The sequence below is a fragment of the Carlito syrichta genome, unplaced genomic scaffold (assembly GCF_000164805.1).
Source record: "Carlito syrichta isolate Samal-C Ts95f unplaced genomic scaffold, Tarsius_syrichta-2.0.1 Scaffold124506, whole genome shotgun sequence".
NCBI lineage: Eukaryota > Metazoa > Chordata > Mammalia > Primates > Tarsiidae > Carlito > Carlito syrichta.
This window is the reverse complement of record NW_007068602.1, coordinates 223,980-244,988: the sequence shown is the minus strand read 5'-3', so window position 1 is coordinate 244,988 and position 21,009 is coordinate 223,980. Positions and strand designations below refer to the sequence as shown.

Sequence of the window (21,009 nt, the reverse complement as noted above, 5' to 3'; positions counted from 1 at the left end):
TTCACTCATATAGCGGACCTTGAACATCCATGTAATACTATAAGAAAAGGACTGACAGTGGTGGGAAACTATGGGGAGGGGAGGGGAAGGGAGGTGGGACCAACGGTAGTCGATATCTGTCTGGGGATGGGGAGACATCCCTTATTAACAAGGGTGCCTGAACGAAATGTATTTGTATATCTAACCCTTAACTGTACCCCACAATATCAAAATAAAAAATATGGATTAAAAAAAAGTCCATCAACTGATCAATGAATAACAAAAATGGCATAAAGAGAAAACATATTTATATAACCTAATGGCAAAGATGTAGAGTAGGGAAGGGGACTGGAAGGGAGGAAAGAGGGAAGTCTTAATAAATAAGAAAAATAGTCTGAAAGCTGTTAAAAAAAAGGAAAATTATAAATTCAATCACACAATAGTTTAAAAAGTCTCTACAACCAAAAACAAGTTAAACAATATAAAACACAAACAATCAGATTATAGGGGAAAAGTTGTCAATTCTGTCAATATTACAGGGTTAATAATTCATAACGTACAAAAAGTCTTCTTATCAATAAGAACAAGACAAACTACACAAAAGAAAAATGAGCAAAGTTTATGAACAGGTAATTCACAGAAGAAGAAATGAAAAGGCAAAGATGCATATGAAGAGATGCTCAGTCTTACAAGCAATGAAGAAAATGCAAAGCCAAGAGAGCAGTCTTAGACTCTCTCAGTGCCTTGCCCATAAGCATGCAAACATGTTACTTAATAACACAGTAACAATGGGATTTTTAATAACACCATCCTTGGAGAAATGCAGACTAAATTCACTATTGAAGAAATTTCATGCACTTGTGCTTGTAGCCACCTTGGGACATACTCTGGTTATTTTCCTTTAGTTAGCACTTCTATCTGTAAATAGATTACTCACTGGATGATAAAAATACCATATTTAACCCCTACTTTCTTCTAATTTAGAAGACAGCATTAGACAACTTACCTGAAATTGTTTATATTTCTCAGATAATAATTTCTGTTGAGCATCTAAAGAAACCAGATGAGTCTGATATAGTATTTCTTGCTTGTCCCATTCTCTTGATTTTGCTCTAAATTCCTTAAAAAGGTGGGGTGACAAACATAAATTCAAGAGTATTATTTGTTTTAAAGCACAATAAATAGGGCTTCTTTCATTTGCATATCTTCATTCTAAATAAACAAAAAGTCCATTCGTTACCTACTAGAAAAACAACAGAAGTGTAAAGTCACTTATGTTGGATTTATTACTTTCTATTTTCTAACTAGGGAAATATGGAATTGTCACTTAATCACTGTTAAAAAAAATGTAAAAAGTCTTTCAGGTAACAAATACTGATTACTAATAAGGGAGTTTGAAACAACTCTTTTGCATCAACCAGTACTTCCTTTCTATTTCCTGACACAAGTTTTTTCCCTTCTTTTGTTCTCTGCACTCAGTTGCCAAACTTGTTCTCTTGTTTTTTTTTTTAGAGTGTGGGGCTTGAATTTATTTAAATTCAATTCCCACCGAGTACGTATGTTGAATTCTAATCCCCAATGTGATATTAGGACATGCGGCCAAAGAAGAGATAAAAGAGACCTTGGTTTCTGTCTCTTTCTCTCTCTTTGCTGTGTGAGGATACAATGAGTAGACAACTGTCTGTGAAGGAGGAGGAGGGCCCTCACCAGATTCTGACCATGCCGATCTTGGACTTCCAGCCTCTAGAACTGTGAGAAACAAATATTTGTTGTTCAAGTCACCCAGTCTGTGGTATTCTAACAGCCTGAACTAGGACAGCAACTTTGTCCCATTGTGGCCAGATCTTATGTAGATAGCACCAACTAGGCCATCCTGGGGAAGAAATGGTAGAAGTAGCCTGATGAAGCATGCTCAGTTCTTCCAGACTGTGCTCAAGTAGTGTCATCATAGAGCATGTTTCTTCACAATTTAATAACAGGAGCAAAGGATATGGCTTTGGGGATGCCAAAGAAAACTTCACTGCTCCTCAATTTTGCCCAGGGCAGGCCACTATGTATTATCTTTCCATCCAGGCTTTAAGAAACTTAAGGGTAAGGCCTGTTTACTTTTGTACTATCCACAGTGCTTGACAAAGTGGTACCACTTATATTCCATGAATGTACAAATAAAAGCATGGTAAAATATTAACATTTCCTAGAATTTAAATATTTCTCACAAAATTTTGTGAAGATAGCAACATGGAGGCTGGGCTTGGCCTGTGATCCCAGCACTTTGGTAGGCCGAGGCGAGTGGATTGCCTGAGCCTGTGGGTTCGGCACCAGCCTGGGCAACTTGGTGAGAATTGTCTCTACAATAAAATTAAAAATGGCTGGGCATGGTAGCGCGCATCTGTAGTTCTGGCTTCTTGGAAGACTGAGGTGGAAGGATTGGCTGGAGCCCAGAAGGTTGACGCTGGGGTGGCCATGAGTGTGCGTGCCACTGCATTCCAACCTGGGTGAAGGAGTGAGACTCCAACTCAAAAAAAAAAAAAAAAAGAAAACAACATGGATGGAAGCAGACTCTATAGCTAGTAAGTCCATGATCATATATTATTGCACATGGAAACATGGCATGAATATATTGATGTTTTCAATGATCAATTTCTTAATATTGGAGCAGCTAATATCTATCAGGTACTGTGGAGATAAGAAAATCTGGAACTATTTCATGCTGAAAAATTGTTTTTGAAAGAAAGAAATCAAGGAATATATAGTAGAATAGGGAAATGTACATATAAATGATTTTATAGCATGTTAAATATATCACTGGTACATAAAAGTCATGTAGGGAGTATTGTGATTATCTTAGCTATTTCCCATATTATGTCAAATTGGAACATAATCCATATGGCCAGAGTGATTTGTATTGTTTTGAAGATGGCTGAAATGTCTATGCTGGAAAATAAATATACTGATTTAGAAAATAAAAACTACATTTTGCTTAAAATGAGAAGTACATGACATTTAATATTGTCTATACAGAAAATAATTTAGAAAATATTTGAGAAAACTTTCATTTTATATATCCATAATATATATGTATGCATATATACTTTTTTTGTCTGTAACCACAATGTCACCTACAAGGTATTTTTAACCTCATTACTGATGAAAAAATGGAATCTCAGAGAGGTTAACAACTTGCCTAAAGGTAACAGGGCGGATAATGAGTTGCTCAAGGCCTAACCCCAGTTATAAGCTGCCATGTTCTTCCACTACTAGATGCTGTTCCCCATTGCTATTACTATACCAGTGTATAAGCAGTTGCCCCCAAAGAAAGACAAGTTTACATGTAGACTAAAACTGATCAAAATTAATTCTATACATTAATTTTTCTGATGGCTATAAGTAAAAACAGTGCTTTTACAATTTTCACAAGTTAAACTGTATCTACATAGTGTACTTAAAATGTTTGTGTAAGTACAAGCAAATCAAAACATATTTTGCTATTAATTTCTACTATAATTCATGAATATATTTTATGTAAATATTTAGTCCCCTAAATGTAAATGTACACATACAAAGGACTTAATATTAATTGAAGTTCTTTTTTTGTGCTTGAACAACTTATATGAATGTAGTTCTCTCACAAAAGCCCATGAAAAGTCAGATGGATAATCAATAATACAATCTGCATTTTCAGTGAAAGCACATGTATATTATTACAGTGCATCTCTTTGAGCATCAGGATATTTCTGAAGTCAGTCTGGTTATACCATTGCAAGAGCCAGGGTATACTACACAGTGCATTTTTCTGGAGGGCAAACTTATCTAGTGATAGTAAATTTGTAATTTAAAAAACTATATTATTCAGTAGTATGTAAAATTTGTTTAAGTTTTAAAGATAAAACTCAAGGCTTCCTATAAAGTTCTTGTAACAAGCTGATTTTAGGGCTGTGATTCCAGACTTTATTTTTTTCTGCTCTGTAAGATATTTTAAAGCAGAAGGGCTGCTAATTGAAGAGGAAGATGATGCAGCATGAAAAAGGGCTGCCAGACAGGAGGAAGAAGATGAACAGCACTGAATGAGGCTAAGACGCACATGTGGGCTGGAACACAAGTAAAAGAAAGAAACAGGTGAAAGAGTCCAAAGAGGTATCCCGCCTGGGAGATGGGAAGTGCAGGACCCTTACCTATCAATGAATCAAAGAAGCTAAAATCATGGTTGGAGTTGAGGGATGTTGGGGTTTACGGCTTGAAAAAATGAAAGAAATGTAGTGGGAGAACTAAAAAGTAGTAATTGAGCAGTCCTGGGAACCCAGCAATGGTTAGATAATAGGAATTTACGGTATCATCTTTCTGCTGCTGCATGACTTATGGAGGAATGCTCAAGAGCCTAGAGAAGAAAAATAGCTGGCTTGTCTTTTCCAAGGTTGGAGAGTTACGAGGCTCAGGAGAAGTGCATCCATGACACAATGAACCTTCTTAGAGACTGAGGTCTTATAAGTTCTGAGTGATATGAAGCAACTTAATTGGAGTGGCAATATGCCTTTAAAGAAAAAAAATTAAGAAACATCAAGCCCTGTTCTAAAAATTGTTAGGATACTTCATTGGGAATTGAAGTACCTAGCTAAATGGCCATTAAAAGATTTATTAGATATTCGCTTTAACTGACCCAGGGGTATCCTTGAATTTCACTCAACAGTTGTAGTTTCTTTTAACTTTTTATTTTTATTTTTTGGCTCTCCCAAATGCTGATACATAGAAAAGATGTATAAATCAAAGCGATGTTTTAATTCACTAAGTGCCTGAAGGGAAGGTGCACTAAAAAAATATATTCAAAGAGAAGTTGATTTGTAATGGTGTTTATTACCATAGCTGTACACCCACTGAAGACACTAGAGACAAACAGCTCACAACAATGGAAGTCAGTCTTTAATACATATGAAGAAACAAAGACAGCATAGCTCACCTCTAACTTCTGGTTCAAATTGCTCTGTTCAAAGGGCATTTCTTCACTGAAAAGTGGTAATCCTTTTTGTTGAACTTTGTTTTGTTTCATCTGGTATAATCTCATTTTTTCAAAGCTATTTGTTAGTTTGGAAAACTGTAAATAATAGAAAATGCTAACATTTTACTGTTACCAGTTATTTCTAACTTGATTTGACCGTATTTTTCTTGTGTATTTATTTGAAAATTTAAGTCATAATTAGAAAGTGCAGTAAAGCTTAAGTGTTCCAATTAGTGAAGACAGAACCAGTTATTAAAACCAAATTATTGAAGCTTAACACAATTCAGCTTTCATGTAAACTTGGGACTTCATTAACTTCACAGTCAAACAATGATTCACTTGATAAATGGCTTATTCAGTTTTGTTTTAGGCATATGTAGCAAAACTCACAATTTTAAAAAACAACTTTTTTCTTACTTTTTTTTTTTTGAGCTGGAGTCTCACTCAGTTGCCCAGACTGGAGTGCAGTGCCGCAGCCTCGAACTGCTGGGCTCTGGCGATCCTTCCCCCTCAGCCTTCCAAGTAGCTGGAACTACAGGCGCACGCTACCACACCCGGCTAATTTTTTTTGCTTTTTATTGTAGAGATGAGGTCTCGCCAAGTTGCCCAGGCAGGTCTCGAACTCGCGGGCTCAGGCAATTCACTCACCTCGGCCTCCCAAAGCGCGGGATTACAGGCTGAGTCACCGAGCCCAGCTCTTACTTTTATTTAGTGCCATCTTGTGTTAAAATTTTTAATTTCAGTAACTCGGTCTATGAAATAACTAGTTTATAACTTATTTAAGAAAACTGAATACATATTTAATTTCAGACACAAACAACATAAAACACATTCATGTAGATATGTTTAAATAAATTTAAATATTAAAATTGTCTTACTGATAAATCTTTTCATAACTTTGTATTTTTTCTTTTTCTGTTCTGTCTTCAACTAGTAGATGAGAAGCAGCATAGTATATCAACATATGTGAGGAAATTTCTATACTTGTATATCTGTTTTCTTTTTTTCCCTCTTTTAATTTTTACTTAAAATTGTGCAATGTCTATATACCTAACCCTGAAATGTACCCCACATCTTTATAATAAAAATTAAAAAAAATTGTGGGGCACAATTCAGGGCTAGGTATACAAATATTCACCATGCAGGTACCCTTATCGATGAGGTGTGCCCCCTGCTTCCCCAGGTAGATATCGACTACTGTCAATCCCATCTCCCCACCCTCTCACCCCACTCCCTGCAGTTTCCTGCCACTTTCAATCCTTTTCTTATAGTAATACGGTAGTTGTTCAAGGTCCACTTATGAGTGAGAACATGTGATACTCAGCTCTTTGTTTCTGTGAGAGATCACTCAGTATTATAAACTCTAATTCCATCCAGGTTGCTGTGAAGTTCATGATTTTGTTCTTTATGGCTGCGTAGTATTCTATTGTGTATATACCACATTTTTTTTTTATCCAGTCCTTTTTTGATGGGCAGCATGGTTGGTTCCATGTTCTTGTTATTGTGAACAATGCTGCGATAAATATATGTGTGCAAGTATCTTTTTCATAGAGTGACTTGAGTTTTTCCGGGTATATTCCCAGTAGGGGGATTGCGGAATCATATGGAAGGTTGATTTTTAGAACTTTTAGGAATCACCACACTAATTTCCACAGAGGTTGAACTAGTTTGTACTCCCACTAGCAGTGTAGAAGTGTTCCCTTTTTGTCACATCCTCTCTGGCATCTGTAATTTTTTTGAGTTATTGATGATGGCCATTCTGACTGGAGTTAGGTGGTATCTCAGTGTAGTTTTAATTTGCATCTCCTTGATGACTAGTGAGGCTGAACATTTTTTCATATATCTGTTGGCTGCTCTTATGTCCTCTTTTGAGAAGTGTCTATTCATACCTTAGCCCATTTTGTAATAAGGCTGTTTGTTTTTTTCTTTTCAGCACATTTGAGTTCCTTGATGTTAGGCCTTTGTCAGACATGGAGTTATATATCTGTTTTCAAATGTTCTTTGTCTATACTTTTTAGTTTGAAATAATTATAGGTTCACAGGAAGCTGCAAGGTACTTGTAGAGAGGGCCCGGGTCCTCTTCACTCAGTTTCCCTCAATGTTTACAGTTTTGTTTTTTTTTTGAGTCAGGGTCTCATTCTGTCATTCAGGTTGGTGTATAGTGGCCTGATCACAGCTCAGTGCAACCTCGACATCTTGGAATCAAGCAATCCTTCTGCCTCAACCTCCCCAAGTAGCTGAGACTACAGGCACACACAACCATGCCAAGTTAATTTTTTTCTTTTTTTGTAGAGATGAGATCTCATTATGTTGCCTAGGCTGGTCTTGAGCTCCTAGACTCAAGCAATCCTCCTGCCTTGCTTTTCTAAAGTGCTGGGATTCAGGCTCATTGGGCCCAGACTCAATATTTGCATCTTATTGAACTATAGCACATCAAACCCAGGAAACTGAAATTAGATCAATATATCTGTATAGTTCTATGCCATTTTATCATATGTGTAGATTTACACGGCCACAACCACATTCAAGATACAGAACTACTCCATCACCAAAAAGATCTCCCTTGTGCCACCTTTATAGTTACACTCAGTTCCCTCATTCCTCTACCCCTAATCTCTGGCAAATACTAATTTGTTTTCCATCTCTAATTTCTTCAATTTGGGAATGTTTTTAAATGAAATCATACAGAAGATGACATTTTGAGATTGGGTTTTTTCACTCAGTTTAAATGTCCTTGAGATCCATGTATGTATCAGTAGTAGATTCCTTTTTTAAACTGCTAAAGAATACTCTAAGCCATGGTTATATCACAGTTTGTTTAACCATTCACATATCAAGACATTTTGATTGTTTTCAGTTTTTGGATATTATGAATAAAGCTATGAGCAACCAAGTCTACTTTATCTAATATTAAAGTAGTCACTTTTTTTTTTTTTTTTTGATTTGGGGTCTCACTCTGTCACTCAAGCTGGAGTGCTGTGGCAGGATCATGGCTCACTGCAACCTTGACCTCCTAGGCTCAGGTGATCCTTTAGCCTCAGCTTCCCAAATTTGATCTTTGTGTTTTGTAGAGATGAGGACTCCCCATGTTGCCTGGACTGGCCTTGAACTCATAACTTTGACTATGATGTGTATTAACATAGATATCATTTGATTTATCTTGTTTGAGATTTACTCAGCTTTTTTAATCTGTAGATTTACATTTTTTGTCAAGTTTTGGAAATTTTCAGACATTATTTTTTTTCTTCTGCTTCCTCTTTTTCCTCTTCCTCTGGGTCTTCTGATGACATGAATTTTAAATATTTTGATGTCATAATACAAGTCCCTGAGGTTCATTTACTTTTAGTCTTTCTGTTGTTCAAATTGAGTAATCTCTAATGTACTATCTTCAAGCTCATTGTCCTCTCCATTCTGCTTTTGAGATAGAAATTTTAAACTTGTTTATTATATTTTTCAGTTATAAAATTTCTAATTGTTTTTTTATATTTTTATTTTTTTGCTAAAACTTTCTAATTTTTTATTTATTTCAAGCATGCTTGTAATAGTTCCTTGATGTGTATTTATAACAGCTGCTTTAAAATCCTTGTTAGATCACTCATAAGCTGACCCTGACCATAATACTTTAAGAAATGTATTGGCAGTGGCAGGGGGGAGGTGATGGGGGAGGAATATAACATTAATAAGGGTTCCTGATCTCAAACCAGGCAAAGTAGGGACCAAAGGTAAGCCCCAACTTAACTTATATGATGACCACTTGTATACCAAATCCTGAATTGTACCCCACATCTTTAAAATAAAATAAATGTCAAAAAGAATCCTTGTCAGATAATTATAACATACATATCATCTTGGCATTGGTATCTATCGATTGTCTTTTCTCATCCAAGTTGAGATCTTCCTGTTTTTGTTCTATGATGAGTGACTTTCTCCTGATACCTGGACATTTCTGTGTATTGTGTTATGAGACTCTGAATTTTATTTAAACACTGTGTTTCAGCAGTCTTCTTCAGACAGTGTTCTGGCAGGAAAAATGGAGCACCATCTCAAAACTGCCAGGTGGCAGTGGACATCCATGTCTTAACTTAGCCTCACCTGGTACCCAGGCAGAGATGGTTGTTATTACTGCTGAGTGGAAGTAATAAAATTCCCCACTAGTCTTTCACTGACATCACTTTGATGGGAAGGGCATGGGTGTCCTGTAACTGCTTCTCACATGGCCTTCAGTGACATTGTAGTGGAGGTGGGTGAACTTGTCACCACTAAGCAATGGTGACTCCTCACTAGGCTTCCTGTGATACCACCTCAGTGTTAGTGTTCCACAGAACACATATTTGTGAAATTACCATAAAGATATCATTTGGGTTCTGATTCAAGATGGCTGACTAGAAGCAGCTAGAAGGCACCTCTCTCACAGAGAGGAATTAAAATAGCATGAAAATACTAGCACCTCGGGAGGATTGTCTGAAAGAGCACACTGAAGTTCACCAGACATGATAGAACCACACAGAGCAGAGGAGAGCAAAGCTGGGCAATCTGCTAAGCCAGGATCTGTGTGAAGCTGAAAGAGGCTTCCTGACAGGCAGAAAAGATGAATAAGTGAGCGACACCTGGGTTTCCATACCTCTGACAGGACCTTTGCAATCATAGGCCAGGGTAAGCCCCTTCAACCTCACCCCTGCAGTCTCCAGAGTGATCCCAGGAACTGCCTGGAGACAGCAGAGGCACCATTCATGCCCATGTGGAACCCAGAAGACTTTTTTTCCTCCAGCAGCCTACCACTGGCTGCCACTGCCCCGCCAAGGAGGGAGGCTAGGAGGCTGGGCACTTTCACACACACTCAGGGCAGATAATGCAGTAGTGGTAGGAAAGAGCATCCAGACAACATAGTGTACGTCCCCCCCAATCTCTACTGCTCCCCACCAAATAGGGCTTGTTTGCTTCTGGAACAGGACCCCACCACAACTCCTGGCTCCTGCCTGAACATTGCAGCTGCTGCTCAACTCTCAGAGGCCACCAGCTCCCAGAGACCACAAATGGCCCCCAACATCTTCCTCCACCATTGGCTCTACCCCTGCTATCTATAAGTCAGAGAGGGAATGGGGAGATGGGGCACTTTAGAGAGCCTCCAGGATGGATGCTACAACCCTGGACAAAGAGAAAGCAAGCTGCATACACTGCCCACACTGCTCCCTGCCAGGAGGACTTCCTTGCTTCTGCACCAGACCCCAGTGTAGAGCAGCCATAAAACCCAGCCTGAATACTGCAACTGTATCTCAGCTTTCCTCTGAGGGCCCCTCAGTCATCATCACTGCTGCCTCCACCCCTGGCCCTTGTGGGTCAGGGAGAGATTGGAGAGGTAGGCACTAAATGAAGCCAAATGACCACATGCAACACAGGCCACCGTCATACCCACAAGGGAAAAAAGAAGAAAATCTCAAAAAGCACCATGCAATGATAGCAAATTAAAAAAAAAAGTCAGGTCCCCCAATGAGAAGGAACCAGTGCATGAACTCTGACAATACCAAAAGCCAGAGTGTGTTGATACCTCTAAAAGACTATACCACTATCTAGTAATAGAGCCTAATCAGAATAAAATGTCCAGAAATGACAAATGCAGAATTCAATTATGGATGGCAAAGAAACTCAATGAGACCCAAGAGAAAGTAAAAATTCAAAACAAATAAGCCGTGAAGATGAACCAAGAGTTAAAAGATGACATGGTCATACTAAGAAAGAACCAAACTGAACTTGTAGAATTAAAGAATTTACTTCAGGAATTTCAAAATACAGTTTCAAACCTCAGCAACTGACTAGACCAAGCAAAAGAAAGAATTTCAGAGCTTGAAGACCAATCCTTCAAATCAACTTACTCAGACAAAAATAAAGATAAAGGAATTTTTAAAAATGAACAAGGCCTTTGGGAAATGTGGAATTTTGTAGAGACCAAATCTATTATTTATGAATGAAGAGAATGATGCCAACTTGGAGAACATATTTGCAGATGTAATATAAAAAGGAAAAACTTCCACAATCTTGCTAGAAACATCAACATGCACATACAAGAAATTCAAATAACTCTTGTGAGATACTATACAACAGCAGTCCCCAATCGTTTGGCATCAGGGACCAGTTTTGTGGAAGATAATTGTTCCATGGAGGTGGAGGGATGATCAGGCATTAGATTCTTATAGGGAGTACACAATCTAGATCCCTTGCATGTGCAGTTTCACAACAGAGTTCATACTTCTATAAGAATCTAATACCGCCAATCATCTGACAGAAGGTAGAGCTCCACTTGCCCTTCACTCACTTCCTGCTATGCGACCCAGCTCCTAACAGGTCATGGACTGGTACCAGTCCTGGGACATGGGGACCCCTGCTATACAAGATGACCATCCACAAGACACATTGTCATCAGACTATCCAAGGTCAAAATGAAAGAAAAAAAATCTTACAGGCAGCTAGAGAGAAGGACCAAACCACCTACCAAAGGAGACCAATCAGACTAACAGTAGACATCTTGGTAGAAACTTTACAAGCCAGAAGAGACTGGGGTCCGTTTTTTTTTTTTTTTTAAATCATTCTTAAAGGAAAGAATGCTAGCCAAGAATTTCTTGCCACACCAAACTAAGCTTCATAAATGTAGGAGAAATAAAGTCTTCCCAAAAAAATAAATGCGAAGGGAATTTATCACCACCAGACCAGCCCCCAAAAGATGCTTAAGGGAGTTCTAAACATGGAAATGAAAGAATGATACCTCCTACCACAAAAGAATATGTAAGCCCATAACCCACAGACCTTATAAAGAAACGACAAAACTGAGACTACAAGCAAGCAACTAGCTAAAAATATTGCAACAGGAGCAAAACCCCACAATATTAACTTTGAATGTCAGAATGACAAATTAGATTTTTTTTAAAAAGATTCATCCTTCTGCTGTCTTCAGAAGATCCATCACATATCTAATGACACTCATAGGTTCAAGGTAAAGGGATGGAGACAGATCTATCATGAAAATGGAAAACAAAAAGGAGCAAGTGTTGCCTGAGCTCAGGGGTTTGAGACCAGCCGGGGCAACATGGCGAGACCTCATCTCTACAATAAATAAAAAATTAGCCAGGCATGGTAGCGCATGCCTGTAGTTCCAGCTATTGGAAGGCTGAGGTGGAAGGACTACTATCCTTGTATCAGATAAAACAGACTTCACACCAACAACAGGAAAAAAAAGGGACAACATAGGATATTACATAATAATGAAAGGGTCAATCCAACAAGAAGTCTTAACTATCCTAACTATATATGCACTCAACATTATAGAACACAGATTTATAAGATAATTACTACTAGACCTAAGAGAAGACTTAGACAGCCATATAATAATAGTGGAGGACTTAATACCCCACTGACACCATTAGACGGATCATTGTGGAAAAAAACTAACAAAGAATTCTGGACTAAAAATTGGCATTTGACTGACTGGACCTAATAGAAACCTGCAGAATACTTTACCCAACAACCACGGAATATACATTCCTCTCATCTGCATATGGAACATATTCTAAGATTGATCACATGCTTGGTCATAAAGCAAGTCTCAATAAAATTCAAAAAACTCAAAATCATATCAAGCCTCTTTCTGGACCACAAAGGAATAAAAATAGTAGTCAATACAAAGAAGAACTTCCAAAACTACACAAATACATGGACATTAAACAATTTGCTCCTGAATGACTTCTGGGGAAATGATAAAATCAAGACAGAAATAAAAAAATCATTTGAAACAAATGATGATAGAGATACAACATAACAAAACCTTTAGGATCTCACAAAAATAATGTTAAAATGAAAGTTTACAGCATTAAATACCTACATCAAGAGGATAGAAAGAACACAAATAAACAACCTAACATCACACCCAAATGAACTAGAAAAACAAGAATAAACTAAACCTAAAGCTAGTAGAAGCAAAGAAATAACCAAAAATCAGTGCAAGACTGAATCAAGTTGAGAGCAAAAATTCATACAAAGGATCAAAAGTTGGTTCCTTGAATGCAAAAAACAAGATTGACAGACCACTGACCAGATTAACAAGGGGGGGAGAGAGAATAAATATATCCAAATAAGCATAATCAGGAATGGCAAAGGCAACATTATGATCAATCCCACAGAAAAACAAGAGATTCTCAGAGACTATGAACAGCTCTTTGAATGTACGCTAGAAAATCTAGAGGAAATAAATTCTTGGAAACACACAATCTTCAAAGATTAAAACAGGAAGAAATTGAAGCCCTGAACACACCAAGAGCAAGTCACAGAACTGAATCAACAATTAAAAAAAAATCAAAAACAACAAAAAACACCAGACCAAATGGATTCTACCAGATGTACAAGAAAGAGCTGGTATCAACCCTACTAAAACTATTCCAAAAAATTGAAAAAAAGGGATTCCTCTCTAACTCATTCTATAAAGTCAATATCTCCGTGATACCAAAATTTGGCAAAATGCAACTACAAAAAAGAACTACAGTCAGATATTCCTAATGAACATAAATGCAAAAATACTCTAGAAAATACTAGCAAACTGCATCCAGTAGCATATTAAAAAGATCATTCACCATGATCAAATGGGCTTTATTCCCAAATTAAAGGATGGTTCAACATATACAAATCAATGAATAATTCTGTTTATGTGATCTACCACATAAACAGAATTAAAAACAAAAATCATGTGATTATTTCAATAGATGGAGAAAAGGCATTTGACAAAATCCAACATCCCTTTATAATAAAAACCCTCAACTAACTAGGCATCAAAGGAACATACCTCAAAATAATAAAAGCCATATACGACAAGCCCACAGTCAACATCATACTGAATGGACAAAAGTTGAAAGCATTCTCCCTAAGAACGAAAACAAGACAAGGATGTCCACTCTTGCCATTGCTATGTAACTTACTACCAGAAATCTTAGCCAGAGCAATCAGGCAAGAGAAAGGAATAAAAGGCATATAAATGGAAAAAAAGAGAGTCAAATTATCTCTCTCTGCAGATGATATGACTCTATATCTAGAAAGTCCTACAGATTCTGCCAGAAGATTCCTACACACGATAAGTGAATTCAGTAGTTTCAGGATACAAAGTTAACCTTAAAAAATCAGTAGCATTTCTATACCAACAGTGTTCAAGTTGAAAACCAAATAAAATGCAATCCTATTTACAATAGCCACAAAAACCTAAAATACCTGGGAAAACATTTAATCAAAGAGGTGAAAGTCCTCTACACCAAGAACTACAAAATACTCCTGAAAAAAATCAAAGGTAACACAAATGGGAGATCATTCCAAGCACATGAAGTGGCAGAATCATTATCATTGAAATGTCCATACTTCCCAAAGCAACCTACAAATTCAATGCAATTCCTATCAAGTTTTTCACAGAATTAAAAAAAAAATCCTAAATTTCACATGGAAACAAAAAAAGCCCAAATAGCCAAAGAAATCCTATGCTAAAAGAAGAAACCTGGAAGCATCACATTATCCGATTTCATACAGGGCTATAGTAAGCAAAACAGCTTGGTACTGGTACAAAAATAGACACATAGACCAATGGAACAGGATAGAGAACCCAGGAATAAAACTACTTACCTACAGCTCACTGATTTTCAACAAAATTGACAATAAAGGACACCTTATTCAATAAATGGTGCTGAGAAAAAAGGCTAACCATATGCAGAAGAATGAAGCTGGACCCCTACACCTCTCATTATACACAAAAATTAACTCAAGATGGATTAAAGACTGAAATGTAAGACCTGAAACTATACAAATCTTAGAAGAAAATCTAGGAAACACTCTTGTGGACATTGGTCTAGACAACAAATTTATAACTAAATCCTCAAAAGCAAATGGAACAAAACCAAAAATTGACAATTGGAACCAAATTAAGCAAAAGAGCTTCTATATAGAAAAAGAAACTATCAACAGAGTAAACAGACAATCTATAGAAAGGAAGAAAATATTTGCAAACTATGCATCCAACATAGGACTTATATCCAGAATCTATAAGGAACTGAAACAAATTGACAAGAAAAAATAAACAATCTTACTAAAAAGTGGGCAAAAGACTATGAAGAAACACTTCTCAAAAGAAGACATACAAGTGGCCAACAAACATATGCAAAAATGCCCAATAGCACCAATCATTAGAGAAATGCAAATCAAAACAACAGTGAGATATTATCTCACACCAGTCAGGATAACTATTATCAAAATGCCAAAAAACATGCCCCCCAAAACAAAAAAACAATAGCTGTTGGCAAGGCTGCAGAGAAAAGAGAATGCTCATACATTGCTGGCGGTGCATCCCTTGTTGGAAGCAGTTTGGAGATTTCTCAAAGAACTGAAAATAAAATTACCATTCAATCCAGAAATTTTATTACTGAATAGATATTCAAAAGAAAATAAACATTTCTATCAAAAAGATTGCACTTGTATGTTTATTGCAGCACTATTCACAATAGCAAAGACATAGAATCAACCTAGGAGACTATAAACAGTGGACTGGATTACTAAATTGTGGTACATATGCACCATAGAATGCTACACAACCGTAAAAAAGAACAAAATAATGTTCTTTGCAGCAACATGGATGCAGCTGGAGGCAAATTTTCTAAGTGAATTAATGCAGAAACAGAAAACCAAATACTGTTTTTTCTTACTAATAAGTGGGAGCAAAACGTCAGGTACATATGGACATAAAGATGAGACTAACAGACACTAGGGAGTCCTAAAGAGGGGGAAAGAATGGCACAAGGGTTTGAGAAACACTTATTGTGTACCATATTTATTATTTGGGTGACATGTTCAGTAGAAGCCCAAATCTCACTATCATGCAATATACCCATGTAACAAACCTGCATATGTACCCCCTGAATTTTAAAAACAAAACAAATCACTGAGGAAGTAGACATTCTTATAATGTGATGTGGGTGGTTGATCAAATGCCATAAATATAGAACTTTGGTAATAAATTTACCAATGCTCACATCTATCACACATTCCTTCTGAATATAAATTTATAAATGTGTATGAAATCTGAATTAACATTAATATTATCTACAGAAAAAAGGTATATTTTGGTTAGCACTGAAAACCAGCTAGCAGCCAAATAATGAAATAGAATTACAAAGTATCAAATGGCAAGAATTCATGTATTAAAATGACAGCTTAGCACCTAAAGCCTCCACCATCAATCACTGGGGAGAGGAGAACCTATTCAGTAAATGGTGCTGGGAAAACTGGTTAACCACATGCAGAAGATTAAAACAAGACCCCTACCTATTACTATACACAAAAATCAACTCTAAATGGATCAAAGACCTAAACATAAAAGCTCAAACTATAAGAACCTTAGAAAATGCAGGAGATACCCTAACGGAAATTTGAACTGGTAACCAATTCTTGATCAAAACATCAAGGGCCCAAGCCATACGAGGTAAAATAGACAAGTGGGACTTCATCAAACTGACAAGTTGCTGCAAAGCTAAAGAAACCATCAAGAGACTGGGAAAAAAATATCTGCCAACTGTATATCTGACAAAGGCCTAACATCTAGGATCTGCAAGGAGATCAAATGTGCCAAAAACAAACAAACAGCCCCATTACAAAGTGGGCAAAAGATATGAATAGACACTTCTCAAAAGAAGACATATGAGCAGCCAACAGATATATGAAAATATGCTCAGCCTCACTAATCATCAAAGAAATGCAAATTAAATGCCCTAAACTTTTTAACAAGTGAAAAAAAAAAGAAATATTTGGTATGCAGAAATTAAACTGGATGCCAATTAACATATCTAGATTTCTGTATTTTCTCAAATTCATTCTAGATTGTAATTTTTTTTTACACTGAACAATTATAAAAATTTAAAATTTATGTTGTTGATTACAGCTTTCTCTCTATGGGAAAAACAAGGTTAATTCACTTATATGTGAAATGCTTAAAATGTCAACTAGGAAAAACCATATCTAATTTCATAACCCAAGATAACATCTGGTGGGAGTTACTTGAATTGCAAGCAAAATGTCTGGTAAACTAAGAATATAGTCTTGTAAGATCATACCTGCTAAGTGGTATCAGATGTTTCATATTCCAATATTAATGCCTGAATTCCCTCCCTAAAAAGGTACTAGAGAGGATCATTAACTACTTTGAACTCCTTTAACTAGATTATAATCTATGAAATCTTTGTCTTCCAAAAACGTTGGTTATAAAGTCATATTTCATAATCAAACCATATTTTCTATTGATTCATTTACCAGGTTAAGTAAGAATATAGCATTTACTAGATCTGAGATGCTCATATGATTACTATCCTACGTGCTATCTGTGTCAAGGGAGAGAAGAATTTTTGCTTGCCAACTCACTGTGAAGTTATAGGGATAAGTAAGAAAGAAATCAGTATCCCTCTCATCACATATGCAGAAGCACTATCATTTAAGAAGCAGCCCTACCAGTAACAAAGACCAGTTTTATCCTTTTAATTATCTATGTTATAACAGCAAACTTCCACATCTTGAATTGTCATAGAATAAAGGATGTCTCTATTAAGTTGTAATAGTCACAGAAAATAACTGTATTTTTTGTTCTTGTTCATGCAACTAATTACTATCATTCAATTCATCAATAAGTTGCTTGAGAGAGAAAGTTATTTGTCAAGTCCTGTACTAACAGTTAAAGGAATACAGAATGTATATACAGCTGATAATCTAGTAAAAGGCAAAATTAATTAAAAAAAAAAAAACCAGTGAAAGGGCCAAACATGTAGGTAACATGCAAGAACTTCTGCTGATATTAAAAACAATTCATTTTAATAAAATTAACACAATTTCATAGGTCAAAAGGATATAAAAATAGTTTAAATTGTAATAAGTTTGCTTACTTGAGCTCTTAGGGTTTGTAGTTGTCCTTCATAATTCTGAGTCATTGCTAAATTACATTTTTCCAGGCTGTCCAATTTCTGTCGAAGTAACCCTACCTGCATGAAGCATAAAGTTTAATTTTACTTTTCTAAAATTTGCCTGACAAAATCAGAAAATGTGCAAAAAAGAAGCAACAATTCAAATAAAACTGCTGTGCTAAAGAATAAATATTTATATTGCAGTTCTTAAAATAGTTATCATTAATTAAACTTATAAAAACCAAACATTGCTAGCACTATTCCACAAGGTATAAATCAGGATAGTATGAATGTTTAACAAAAGATTCTTATCACCATCATATTTTAAATTAGGGTTTAGTATTTATTTTGCATTATCTTTTTGGGAGGCTAAGTCATCATTACTTGGGCAAAACCTTTACCAATATCTGCTTTTTTCCCCCTTCATTGTCTTTAAGGAGATCTCTGTGTTTTAGTGGAAGTATGGATTAATCATTACATTTGTATGAGAACTAACATATTATAAGTAAAGAGAAAGATGTCTAAGAGCAGTTCTTAAGAATTTGGTTTATCAAATTAGTCTGTTTAAAAAACAGATAAGGTATCTGCATCATTACAGTTATAGATGTGAGAGGACAGTCACATCTTGATATGCCAGGTCTGATGGCCTACCTCTACTATGGAGGGAGATGAGGGAGATGAGATGGCAAGAAGTAAGTTCCACTGAAAAGCCAGCAAAGGTAGAAAAATGGCTGATGAACAAGTTAATTGATGTTTTAGTATATGACATGTTTAGTAAACGTTTCTTTTTCTAAAAGAAAATTAATAGACATGGAGCCTATATGAGATGAGCATATGGCTTTCCTGAACTACTTCCTTTGCAGGCCGAAGAGTACTCACACATTCTTCTGCCATCATCTGTCTGGCAATGAGGAGCCTGGCAGGGACTGGGAGATCTTCTCTTCAGTAGTTGCCCAGGTGCGCACATGCACACCCTTTCATCAATCAATGTTTAACATCTTACTTCTTACGGAAATATTTCTCTAGCAGATTAGAAAAAAAAATGTTCCTAAACTCTGCCTTGACAAAGACACCGTTTTATGACTACTACTTTGTTTTTACAGTAGCAAAAGTACTCACATCTTTGCTTGCAAACAATATTTTGCACATGTATTAAATGTTTGTCTACCTTTATAGATGGCATTGGCACCATATGTCTGTCTTCTTCAGCAATATCTATGAATTTAGGCTCTGATTGTCACTTATCTGATAGACTATATTTAGCACACTATTTGTTGACAGAATTTCAAGCAATAAACACTACTGCTGATGCCTGATAAAAAATATGTAGTATAATGAAAGAAATTCTGATATGTTTTTCTGATAGAATAAATGCTATTTGTAAAAGTCTTATGAATAAACAATTAATTAAAACATGTATCCAATACCTCTTGACCTTTCTGATCCAAACAAGTTTGTGCATTTGCCAACTCTTGATCCCGAAGATCTAGTCGTGTCTCCAAAGCCCGCATCTTTCTTTCCCAATCCAATTTTTTGTTGCTTACCATGATGTCAATTTGTTCCATTAATTCCTGAAGCTCAGCCTCACAAGGAGAAGTTCTGGCAATTAGAGGAAAGTAAAACACATTTTAAAAGAGTGAAATGTGAGGGCAAGAAAATTATTACAGAAGAACTTCTGGCAAGATGGCGACGGGGCAGCCTGGCCTATGAAACCCTCTGCAAAGTAGAACGCAGAGGGTCTCTGGCTCTCTCCCCGGGGGCTGCGGACCCCAACGTCAGCAGCCTGCTCTTCACATGGAGCTCGGCCTTTGCCACTGCTGGGGCATCGCAGTGATCTGGACAGCCACTGCAGCTGCAGACAGCAGCCGCCAGTGCCACTGGGGCCTCCGTGGCGGCCATAGCACATCGCACCACCCGTGCCTGAGTTGATCCACAACTTCAGTCCTTGAAGCCCCTGAAGGCAAGATCTGCTGGGGTTGCTGCCACCTCTGCTGCCACCGTGATGTCCTGCCGTGGGTCTCCTCCTGTGTCCCCTGAGGCAGGCTCCCAGAGGCCGGCTCCTGGCTGGCTCCACCCCCTCTGGGGCGAGCAGCTGATATAGCACCACCTGCTGGCGATTCAAGGTAACAACACCGAAACAGGAGAAACAAGCTTGAAAAACAGACACAGGCCAGATTTGAGTGGTGAAAGGAGGGTGATCTGAATTGTCCTTCACAGCAGGCCAGGGGCAACTGATCCTAACTGCGAACTAATTTACCAGCTTGAAAAGACAACTAGAAATCAGAGCTGAAAGGACACTGGACTTAAACAAAAAGTCTCAGAGTGTGCTTGATTGGTAGTTTAAACTTAATTTTATTCCTATTGTTTTGTTCCTTTTTTTTCTTTTCCTCTTCCTTTTCTTCTCTTTTCTCCTCCCTGTAAACTATATCTTTGTATAGAGGACCAGCACACCAATAAGGTGGTTGGTTAGCTTGTATGTTAGCATCATTGTATGCTTTATTTTTTTTGTATGGGAGTTGGTTAGTCTGTAGCCATGGTCTATTGTTTTTATCTGCTTCAGTTTAGGTCTCTCTCTCCATTTGTTGGTACACTCATCTGTTTCCCCCTTATGCCTCTCCACCCCCCTCTTCCCTCCACTGTCTGCTCCATTCTCTTCCCTCTGCTAACCACATTTTATTTCAGGGAGTAAACCTACAGCCCCACTGCATGGACAGATTCCAAGGCAGTGGGAAGTGGGTTTCAGATTATCCATACACCTGTCAGAAAATACCAGGACCTGCAGATAGATTTGGAATCACAGCTCCCCCCTTAAGTAAATCTCAAAACTACAAAAAGGACCACCCCCAACCTACAGTGCAACTCCAGAATTGAACAAAGTAAGAGGGCATACATAAAGAATAGGAGATTGAACAAGCAGAAGTAAAAGCAATCCCTCTACCACTGAATAACAGAATTAAAGAAGACGGTGACATGGAGGGAAGGAAAAAGTAGGGAGCGGGAAAAAACTGCACAAATGAAGAAAAACCCAAAGAAGAATATAGGTCTCACACAGACCCCTGGGAGATCAGACACTGAGAAAAC

At 37.1% G+C, this 21,009-nt stretch overlaps 1 protein-coding gene across 1 annotated transcript in view; it reads right to left on the bottom strand.

Moving 5' to 3' along the window:
- DEUP1 (deuterosome assembly protein 1) overlaps positions 1-21,009 on the bottom strand; it is a 139,400-nt gene that overhangs the window by 68,673 nt on the left and 49,718 nt on the right. The window contains exons 3-6 of the mRNA XM_008048544.1: positions 19,356-19,527; positions 17,911-18,006; positions 4,931-5,065; positions 986-1,099 (exon numbers count right to left, since the gene is read on the bottom strand). Of these exons, the coding sequence (XP_008046735.1) occupies positions 986-1,099; positions 4,931-5,065; positions 17,911-18,006; positions 19,356-19,527 (517 nt within the window). The remainder of the gene's footprint in view (positions 1-985; positions 1,100-4,930; positions 5,066-17,910; positions 18,007-19,355; positions 19,528-21,009) is intronic.